Consider the following 10,287-nt stretch of genomic DNA (forward strand, 5'->3'; position numbering starts at 1 on the left):
CAGCCGCGGGGTGTCTCACCGCGCTGACTCCGGCGAGCCGACTTCCGCACCGAAAGGCGACATTTTCCGGGTCCCAGAAGGCCCCGCGCCCGCTCCAAACCGGAAACCAATCAAGACGGCTGTTTCTGCGACTGGCTCCGCCCCCCACGCAGCGCTCGCGGAACGTCATTACCGCGCGACGGAAACCAGGTTGCCGGGGTTTCACCCGACAGTGGTAGTCCAGCCGTTCGGCTTCTCCGAGTTGGCGGTGGCGATGGGGGTCTGGGAGTAGTTCCCGAGCCTGCAGGCGCCGGCCGCCCCCGAACTAGAGCCCTCCGCTCCCGGGCGGCCCACGGCCAGCTCTGATATCTTGGGGTGAAGCGAACGGGGGCTCAGAGAAGGAAAGGGGAGGAGCTCTCACCCGGGGAGTTGGGAAGAAGGGATCGGGTCTGCGGGGGAAAGAATGGGCGCCTTGGATATGCTTATAGAAGGAGCAGAAGGTGGATCTTAGCCAAACAATCCCATCTTCTCCAAGCGATTCCGAAGACATTTGTGTCTGATTTCTAGCTCCTCTGTGCATACGGTGGCCCGGGGTAGTTCCGTGTTTTTATTTTCACTGATGTGAAAGGGGAGATGTTAATTACCCAGGAATGTATTGATGTATGACTTGAAAATAATATATTGCTTGAGTCGTGTAATCAAGCACATTTACTAGTACACTAAAGAGGAAAATAAGCAGTATTTTAAAAGCAGACCAGGGTTTCTGTCACAAGCCTGTGATCATCACCTTTGCCTTAACCTTTGGCTACTGTCTGTCGCTAAGATGAGCACCCACCGTGCCTCTCCTTTTGACCCTGAGCGTCGAGTCCGGAGCACATTGAAGAAGGTCTTCGGGTTTGACTCTTTTAAGACACCTTTGCAGGAGAGTGCGACCATGGCTGTAGTGAAAGGTAACGAGGCCGCGCTACCTGTGTTTACATTTACCCGGGCTATACCCGAGCACTGCCGGGAACACCCTCCTTCTGACCCTTCCTACCTCCCCAGCCTTGGTCCATGATTGGCTTTGGAAATCTGAGAGACGCCAAACTTGCAGTTTTATGGGCAGAACCACCCAACTGTTTCGTTTCTTAATTTCATAGCCAGAGCTGCAGACTATCTTTGAAAACAGGTCATAGATGCCCATTAGTTTGTGTGGGAGTGGCAGGAAAGGCCTCAGCCAGCCGCTGACCTAGGTAATCCCTTCGTTAAAGATTGAGTGGCCTGGGACCCAACTAGGGAAGGAAGGATTCATATTATAAACTTGAGATTTGTTGACAAATGGAGGTTGCCAAGGGGGAGCAGCTGTGGAAAGTTAACTTCACTGTAATGTTTATAAACAAGACATCTAAATGATGTTGCTTCCACGTCTACGCAGATAGGCGCAGTCATGTGGCAGTGTCTTCTTTCATGGCTACTTAGTTCAATCTTCTATATCCCAGCAGACTCAGACTTCTTGACGTTGTAGTTGCTATTGCCATGATCAGAAATGGTTTGTGTGCTTTCCCAAATGTCCCTGTACCCCTTTTCATAGAAAGGATGGGAAGGGATTTAAGAATATATTGACACAAACACCACCCCCCCCCAGCTCCCGCATGTACCAGATACTCTGCTAGGGCTTTTTCCTACATTCTCATTTAATTTTCAACAGCTTTGATGAAGGAAAGATAAAAGGCAGAAAGCACTGAGATGCTGTCTTGTATTTTTTCAGGTGACAAGGATGTTTTCGTGTGCATGCCCACAGGGGCAGGAAAATCCCTCTGCTATCAGCTCCCTGCTCTGCTGGCCAAAGGCATCACCATCGTCATCTCTCCCCTCATTGCATTGATTCAGGTGAGGCTTAGGGAAATGAAGATACTGGCCCAAAACGGTTAGGGGAAGGTTGTTTATAGTTGGAAATTTCACTTCTGCTTTCTTTGGTCTTTTGCCTCTTACTCTTACATTCTTTCATTTGCTTATCCCCTTCTCTGTATTGGGTTTCCGAATTGCCGGTACGTGGGCTTCTCCACTAGAGCACAGTACTGTGTGACCGCTTACCTTCCTATGTTACTTTTTGTCCAGACGAATACGGAACTGTCTCATGCACACTCACGCAGATGGCTAGAGTGCTGAATTGATGGGGGGATCCTGATGTCCTGCTTTATTCTGGCAAGGGCGCACCTATGCTAGAAAAAGCGATGAGAGGCCGATTGGGATGTTGTTAACACCTGCTCTGCGCTTCTGACTATATTTAAGGCCTGCAGATGGGCTGCTAGAATCAGAAATGAGGAAGTGTAGCCATGTAGTTAAAAGCTATCAACTGTGAAGAAAGAGAGAGACAGGGAAGAATGATGAGAGTGCTAAATGAGTGATTGCCAGGGCTTTGTGCTGTTGCGTCATGTGCATTCACTACACCTTTGAGATGTACGATTTCATTCTCACAACAATCCTACTAGGTGTCACTGTATTTATAGGAGAGAGAGAGAAGGAGAGTGAGAAAATGGACAGGCTAAGGTTAAGAACCAGCCCAAGAGCATATGGCAGGCAAGTGAGCCGGGATTAAATCCAGATGTGCCTGCCCAGCCAGTGTGGCTCAGTGGTTGAGAGTTGCCCTATGAACCAGGAGGTCACAGCTGATTCCCAGTCAGGGCACCTGCCCAGGTTGTGGACTTGTCCCTAGTAGGGAGCGTGCAGGAGGCAGGCAGTCAGTGATTCTCTCTCATTGTTGATGTTTCCGTCTGTCTCCCTTCTCTAAAATCAATAAAAATAGATTTTTAAAAAAAATCCAGGTCTTTCTGGCCCCAGAGCCTGTCCTCTCAACCACGCCGCCTTCAGTCCTTGTAGGCAAAGAAAAGACACATTGGAGGGTGGGAGGAGGACGTTTTATGGCTGGGAAACACGCCTGAGGTGCTGAGGGCCGTCCACTCCCCTCCGTGCTTCTCCCCTTCTGCCCTCAGGACCAAGTGGACCACTTGCTGGCCCTGAAGGTGCAAGTGAGGTCCCTGAACTCGAAGCTCCCGGCGCAGGAGAAAAAGGAGCTGCTCTCCGACCTGGAGCAGGAGAAGCCCCGGACCAAGCTCCTGTACATCACGCCGGAGATGGCGGCCTCCGCCTCCTTCCAGCCCACCCTGAACTCCCTGGTGTCCCGCCACCTGCTCTCCTACCTGGTGGTGGATGAAGCTCATTGTGTTTCCCAGTGGGGACACGACTTCCGTCCCGACTACCTGCGCCTGGGTGCCCTGCGCTCCCGCCTGGCGCATGCCCCGTGTGTGGCTCTGACCGCCACGGCCACCCCGCAGGTCCGTGAGGACGTGTTTGCTGCCCTGCACCTCAAGCAGCCGGTCGCTGCCTTCAAGACCCCCTGCTTCCGGGCCAATCTCTTCTACGACGTGCAGTTCAAGGAGCTGCTTTCTGATCCCTACGGGAACCTGAGGGACTTCTGCCTTAAGGCGCTTGGCCAGAAGGCTGGGAAAGGGGTGAGGGCCCTGAGCCGGGGATTGGTTTTCTAAGACCTTTGCTTTTCCTGGCTTCCTTAGCACAGACTAGCTGTAGCTGCTTAAAGCACAGAGGCTTGTCTCTTTGGCTTCCCGGCGTTGTCCCCTCACGGGTCTCCTTGTCCGGAAATGCTCTGACGGTGGCCTTTGCAGGCCTAGTCAGGGTTGGAGGGGAGGAGGCAGAGGGGCTTGGTTGGCCGGGCCCCGGGCGGGCTGAGCCTGTGTGGGTGGCAGAGCCCTGCTGGTGGCCTGCCAGGGGGACGGTGAGGCTGATGAGACACCGTGCAGAGCTCCTGTTACAGAGGCCACAGGGCGACGGGCGGATGGCTCGTTGGCTCGTTTCTCCCAGCGCTGATTTCCTTCCCGCTGTCCTGTCTTCGCCTTCAGGTGCTGTCCGGCTGCGGCATCATCTACTGCAGGACCAGGGAAGCTTGTGAACAGCTGGCCATAGAGCTCGGTTACAGGGGGTTGAGTGCCAAGGCCTACCACGCAGGTGAGGGCCGCCGGGCCACGTGGTCCTCGCCGCTCGCTCAGGCCTCTTGGCGCGTCTCTTGTCCTGTGGATCCTGAAAAACCAGGCGGTCTGACATCTTTTCTAGCTGCCCAGGCGGAGCTAAAGCGGTTCACTTAAAGCCACAAGAAGGAGTATAGCCAAGAATGAGGTCCAAAATGAGACTGTGACGCCAGCATGCTTTCTCGCCCTGTGCCCAGCTGCCGGTCGTGTGGGAAGGGCACAGGCTTCGGAGGCACAGGGCGAGAGAAAGGGACTTGGGTTTGAATCTTGGCTCTAACATTCATTGAGAACACAGGCTGGGGCCTTTATATTTATTAGCTCAGGCTCAGAGAGGCCAAGTGCCTGGCCTGTGGTCACACAGCAGGCAAGTAATGGATTCAGGGTGTGTGTGCAGTGCCCGACAGAGTGTCAAACCCAAGATGGACCCTGAGGAAAATGCGAGCTCCCTCCTCCAGCTTCCCCCCTTTTTAGGGCTGAAGGCCTCTGAAAGGACGCTGGTGCAGAACGAGTGGATGGAGGAGAAGGTCCCCGTCATTGTTGCCACCATCAGTTTTGGGATGGGAGTGGACAAAGCCAACGTCAGGTGAGCTCTGGTTCTTGTCTTACCTTCCTGATCAGGGCCTGGCTCGGGGTGGGCTGCCAGGAGGACCAGGTCCCTGGGTTCCTTCTAGCGCCAGGGGGAAGGCGGCCGCAGGGGAGGGTCCCTGGTACACAGGCCACACTCTGACAGTGTCTGTGCAGCTGCTCCCAGTGTTGGCACCACCAGGCTCACTCATTAACACAGCGCCGCTCACTCACGTCTTAGCGGATGGGCCCAGTGAGGGGGAATGAACCATCTTAACCTGCTCCCTGCGGAAGTCAGAGGCAAGCGCTTGTTCCCGTCACTGCCTGTTACTGCCGGCTGACCGGCCAGAGACGAGTACAGCCGGCCTCCCAGGCTCCGCTGGTGGCGGTTGGGAGTCTGACCTTGGGGACACATTTGGGCTACAGACGGACGCACTGGTTCTGAATAACAGCAGCGCTAACGCTGTGCATGGTGTACGGAGCTCTTCTGCATACACGGTCTTGTTGAGACGACAGCGACGCTGAGTTGGTCAGGGTAGGAATTAGTCTGTGCACTGCATTTGAGAGGACACGGACTTTATTTTTTTATGTTTTAGATTTTTATTGATATTACCGGAGTGACATCAGTAAATAAGCTTATATACAATTTCAAGTGTGCAGCTCTACAATACATCACCTGTCTGCTGTATTGTGTTCACCACCCAAAGTCCAGTCTTCTTCGGAGCCAGACCTGGGAACCAGAGCTTGGATGCTGGGTTGGCTGTGTCTTGTTAGGGGCCAACTTTGAAGTCAGGCACCCCCAGGCTCAGATCCCAGCTCTGCTGTCCCCTTGCTGTGTCACTTTGTACAGTTCACCTCTGCATCTCAGGCTCGTTGTCTCTGAAATGGGGCTGCCTCCCATGATGGTGCCTGTAACAATTCAATGAGACAAATACATACAGGTTCCTAGTAGGTACTAATGGTATCCCTTCCCTCTCCAGAGAGATTCACTCGGGCTTTTTCAAGGCCATGGGGCCCATTAGTGGCCTGATCTGATTTGGTTGTTTAAGCCCAGTATGTTTTTCCCCACGGGACCGCTGACTGAACATTTTTGTTCCTCAAGTGGGTTGGAATGGCCCCTTTCCTGCTATGGCTCTGACCTGTGCTGCTCCGGCGCAGGGAGGCCTGCCGATGGACTGCAGGTGTCCTGTCCATACTTCGCCCTGGGGTCCTCGCTGCCTGTGCGCCCACCCAGCCCTGCTCCCTGTGGAGAGCCCGGCTCCACCTGCTCAGAATCGCTCCTCCCCTCAGGTCTCCTGCCACGCCTCATGCTGCTTGCCCCTTTGGGTCCACAGGTTCGTCGCCCACTGGAACATTGCCAAGTCCATGGCCGGGTACTACCAGGAGTCTGGCCGGGCGGGCAGGGACGGGAAGCCTTCCTGGTGCCGCCTCTATTACTCCAGGAGCGACCGGGACCAAGTCAGCTTCCTGATCAGGAAGGAAGTAGCGAAACTCCAGGTAAGTCCCAGGCAGTAGGAGCCCTTTCTGTCCAAACTCACAACTTTCCGATTTCGCGCAGCTTATATCTGAACTCAGATGGAGATTCTGTAAGCTAGAGGGCTGCTCCTGGGCTAGACCGTATAGCAAGGGGGAATTGCATGTTGGTCGATGGGCATTGCAACAAGCTAAGTTAGACTTTTGTTCTTCTTAAGATTTTTAAATTGATTTTTAGAGAGGGCGGGAGAGAGAAACATCCGCGTGAGAGCAAAACATCAACCATCTGCCTCCTGCATGCCCCCTGCCAGGGACCAAGCCCACAACCCACGCGTGTGCCCCGACAGGAAATTGAATTGGCAACCTTTCAGTGCATAAGACAACGCCCAACCAACTGAGCCGTACCAGCCAGGGCTAGTCTTCTTTATGCTAATTTATCTTAGTACTGTGCATGTTGCTTTACATACTCAGGATCAGTCCTGCCTTGTTTTCCTCAACATTGTTACATAAGCATTTTCTCATATTGCTACATAAGTTCTTTGTTTTTCTTTTTAGTCTTTGAAAAAAAACTGATCGTACATTCTTTGTACAGAGCCTAGAAAGAGACCATGTATATAATTTCCTTGTTGGATAAGGAAAATTGGTGTAAGACAGGTAGCATTGTAAATCAATAGAAAAAGGATGAACTGTTGAATAATTGGTGCTGAAAAAAGATAAAATTAAATTCCTACCTCCCATACCGTGCACATATGAATTACCAATGGATTAAAGACCTCAAAAAACTGTAAGAATGGGGAGAAATACTTTATGGCCTTGAGGAAGGGAAGGAAGTCAAGATTTTAAAAGCAGAAACCATCAAGGAAGATACTCTTTTTTTAAAAAAAACAATACATTTTATTGACTTTTTGCAGAGAGGTAGGGAGAGGGATAGAGAGTTAGAAACATCGATCAGCTGCCTCCTGCACACCCCCTACTGGGGATGTGCCCGCAACCAAGGTACATGCCCTTGACCGGAATCGAACCTGGGACCCTTGAGTCCACAGGCTGACGCTCTCTCCACTAAGCCAAACCGGTTAGGGCAAGGAAGATACTCTTATTTGACTAAATTCAAACTAAAAATTTCTATATAGCGAGAGACACCATAAACACAGTGATAAAGGAGCCATTAGGGAAATATTTGCAACATACATAAGTGACTGAGCATGTAGGGAACTCTGACAGGTGAGTGAAAGGCAACAGCTGAGAGCGAGAAGTTTCCTCCCTGAATGTCACAGGGAGGAAACCGGACTCCAGTGAGCATGTGAAGAGATGCTCACCGTCACGTGGGGATGGGAGAAACGCAGACCAGACGATGAGCTGTTTTACGCCCACCAGACTGTAAGCCTGGGAGGCCGAAATGTAAGCCCCCTTTGTGGGGATGTGGGAAAGGGTACCTCACAGTGTGTCAGGAACGTAAACTCTGTGACTGCTCTGGAGAGAGAGGAGGTGATGACACGTAAGTGGAGGATGCTGGCGCTCTGTGACTCGGTAACGCCACGCCTGCATAGACAACCGGTCACGTGTACAGGGATGTACAGGGGTGTTGGCTGCAGCACCTAATAGTCAATCAGACTCTTCCTCTGTAGAGTGTTGGATAAGAAAACAGTGGGTTAGTCACAGCGGAATAATCTAGAACAGAGAAAAATGACCCAGTAAATCTACATGAATCATGGATAAAACATAATGTGTGAAGTTGCAGAAGAATACATGTAGACTTTTCCTAAAGAAAGATGAAATATAAGTGCTTATTTCCAGTTCCCACTAAAATGACAACATAATGACTACACACACACACACACACACACACACACACACTTGCAGGGACAAGGAGAACAGGAAAGAAGACACCAGGAGGTAGAAATGTCAATGCATGTCTGCCCATTTATAAGGAAACCTGGCAAGCCCTAGCTGGTTTGGCTTGGTGGATAGAACGTCGGCCTGCGGACTGAAGTGTCCCAGGTTCGATTCCAGTCAAGGACACATGCCCAGTTTGTGGGAAACCCCAGTAGGGTCGTGCAGGAGGCAGCCGATCAATGATTCTCTCTCAACATTGATGTTTCTCTCTCTCCCTCTCCGAAATCAATTTTAAAAAGAGGGGGAAAAAAACCTGGCAAGACGGATGAATGTAAGAATATTTTACATATTTTTAAAAGCAGCAGCTTTTGCCCTAACCAGTTTGGCTCAGTGGATAGTGTCGGCCTGCGGACTAAAGGGTCCCGGGTTCGATTTTGGTCAAGGGCATGTACCTTGGTTGCGGGCACATCCCCAGTAGGAGGTGTGCAGGAGGCAGCTGATCGATGTTTCTCTCTCATCGATGTTTCTAACTATCCCTCTCCCTTCCTCTCTGTAAAACATCAATAAAATATATTTTTTTAAAAAGCAGCAGCTTTCCTCTGCATTAGCATAAGTACCTAGGAATGAAAATGACCATAAACTAAATAGTAGATCTGGAAAAATATAGAATGTGGAAGGCAAACAAAAGGCTGGAGCTGAGAATAGAGAGCTTCACCCACTGGCACTGAACAAAGGACGTGAGAAAAGCTCACCCAGAGATGTTCACTCATCAGCGATCACATAAATGCAAATTTAAGTGAAAGATTTGGCACGTGTGTTAACGGCTCTAACACGCGTGTCCCTCTTAGTTACCCAGGTAGTGCTCATGCGCGGTCAGGCTTGGGGACACTGTTTTGTAAGTGGCTTTCTTACTCTCATTTGATATTTTTCTCAGCATTTTTTGAGCTACAAGATAGTTCACCTCTGTAAGACTTTTGCTAAATGGTCGTTGCCTTTTTTTTTACTGAATTTATTGGGGTGACATTTGTTGATAAAATTATATAGGTTTCAGGCGTACAGTTCTGTAATAATCATCTGCACATTGTGTTGTGTGTTCACCACCCCAAGTTGCGTCTTCCTCCATTTATCCCCCCCTTTCCCCTCTCCTGCCTCCCCCACCCCCTTCCCCTCTGGTGACCACCGGGACCAATGGTCGTTTCTTGTCTCCAGGAAAAGAGGGGGAACAAAGCATCTGATAAAGCCGCCCTCCAGGCCTTTGAGGCCTTGGTGACCTTCTGTGAAGAACTGGGGTGAGTGACTTATGCGCGTGTTTCTGAACAAAATGTGACAGATCTTGTCCTCGCCCCGCACCCGCTCGTTAACCAGCTAACGCGGGGCCACTCTCAGGCCACCAGGGGACCCTGCCTGCGTGGGTGTGTCCGGCCAGGCAGCCTGGGAGTCGGGCCCCTTTCTTTCGTGGAAGGCCCCAGATACTGACAGCGTGAATATTTTGGGTAGTCGTCCATCCACCCTGCTTTATCCCCGTCGGGAATGGGTGGCCCCGTGAGCAACTCAGGCCTGAGCCGTTGGGTTGTGGTCATCACATGCCCTGAGCAGGCTCTGGCTTCCCTGGAGGAGCACCCTTAGCCTGGACCCGAACGGGCATGGGCGGCGGGCTTATCTCCCGGCGGGCGTGCGTGACGGGCATGGAGAGAAACCAGCTTTTCTCGCATCGGGCCAGCCTGCCCTCTTGGAACTCACTTACGATTTTATCTGCATCTGCTGCCCGTGGGGCCGGGAGGAGCCTGGGAGCTGCAGTGACAGGCAGGCGGCGGCGGGCGGGTTCCGAGCACAGCAGCTGTGAGCACTGTGGGCGGGACATCGGGGGGACTTGGACAAGCTGGGACACCTTGCACTTGTTAGCCCTTCAGTCTAGAACCCTCCTCGACCCTCTGCTCCCTCTGAGCTGCGGCTCTTCACCTACTGGTGTCAGGAGGAGTGGTAATGAGGTTTGAAGCGACCTCCGGCCTCCAGGCCTCGCTGTGTTTAGGCCTAGATTGAACTGGGCTCTGGGGAGCCGTGCGGGACACAGTGGTGAGCACAGAGGGGCCTGCTTTCATGGGGCTCGGCTCAGTAAGAAAGACAGACGCTTATCAGAGAATCACATAAAAGGTATGATCCAGACTGTTAAAGGGGCTTCGCGGGAAAGGCCCACAGTGTTTGGAGAGTGTAGAACAGGTGGCCCCCTGGCCCCCCCGAAAGTCAGGTCATGACTCTTCAGACTGGTCGACCTTCTCAGACGGAGGGAGTGCCCCAAACACAATGGCGAACAGCATGAGAAGCAGGAAGGTGAGGAGGGATATGCTGACCACAGCCAGGACCCCCTGGTCCAAGGGGTTTTGCCAGAACTCTTCCTTCCAGAGGCTCCTCAGGTCTG

General features: G+C 52.1%; 1 protein-coding gene and 1 long non-coding RNA gene across 4 annotated transcripts in view; one reads left to right on the forward strand and one right to left on the reverse strand.

The window, feature by feature from the left end:
• Nucleotides 1-167: 167 nt before the first annotated feature.
• Nucleotides 168-10,287, forward strand: part of RECQL5 (RecQ like helicase 5) — a 32,559-nt gene continuing 22,439 nt past the window's right edge. For all 3 annotated transcript variants that reach the window (XR_435617.2, XR_001513679.1, XM_006762763.2), the window contains exons 1-8: nucleotides 168-344; nucleotides 789-929; nucleotides 1,727-1,848; nucleotides 2,952-3,470; nucleotides 3,876-3,981; nucleotides 4,473-4,584; nucleotides 5,900-6,062; nucleotides 9,081-9,160. Coding sequence is in view for 1 of the 3 variants with exons in the window: in XM_006762763.2 (XP_006762826.1) it covers nucleotides 803-929; nucleotides 1,727-1,848; nucleotides 2,952-3,470; nucleotides 3,876-3,981; nucleotides 4,473-4,584; nucleotides 5,900-6,062; nucleotides 9,081-9,160 (1,229 nt within the window). In the remaining 2 variants the exon portion in view is untranslated. The remainder of the gene's footprint in view (nucleotides 345-788; nucleotides 930-1,726; nucleotides 1,849-2,951; nucleotides 3,471-3,875; nucleotides 3,982-4,472; nucleotides 4,585-5,899; nucleotides 6,063-9,080; nucleotides 9,161-10,287) is intronic.
• Nucleotides 8,272-10,287, reverse strand: part of LOC107182921 — a 13,815-nt gene continuing 11,799 nt past the window's right edge. The window contains exon 3 of the long non-coding RNA XR_001513680.1: nucleotides 8,272-8,283. This is a non-coding gene — a long non-coding RNA (uncharacterized LOC107182921). The remainder of the gene's footprint in view (nucleotides 8,284-10,287) is intronic.

The sequence above is a fragment of the Myotis davidii genome, unplaced genomic scaffold (assembly GCF_000327345.1).
Source record: "Myotis davidii unplaced genomic scaffold, ASM32734v1 scaffold539, whole genome shotgun sequence".
Classification (NCBI taxonomy): Eukaryota; Metazoa; Chordata; class Mammalia; order Chiroptera; family Vespertilionidae; genus Myotis; species Myotis davidii.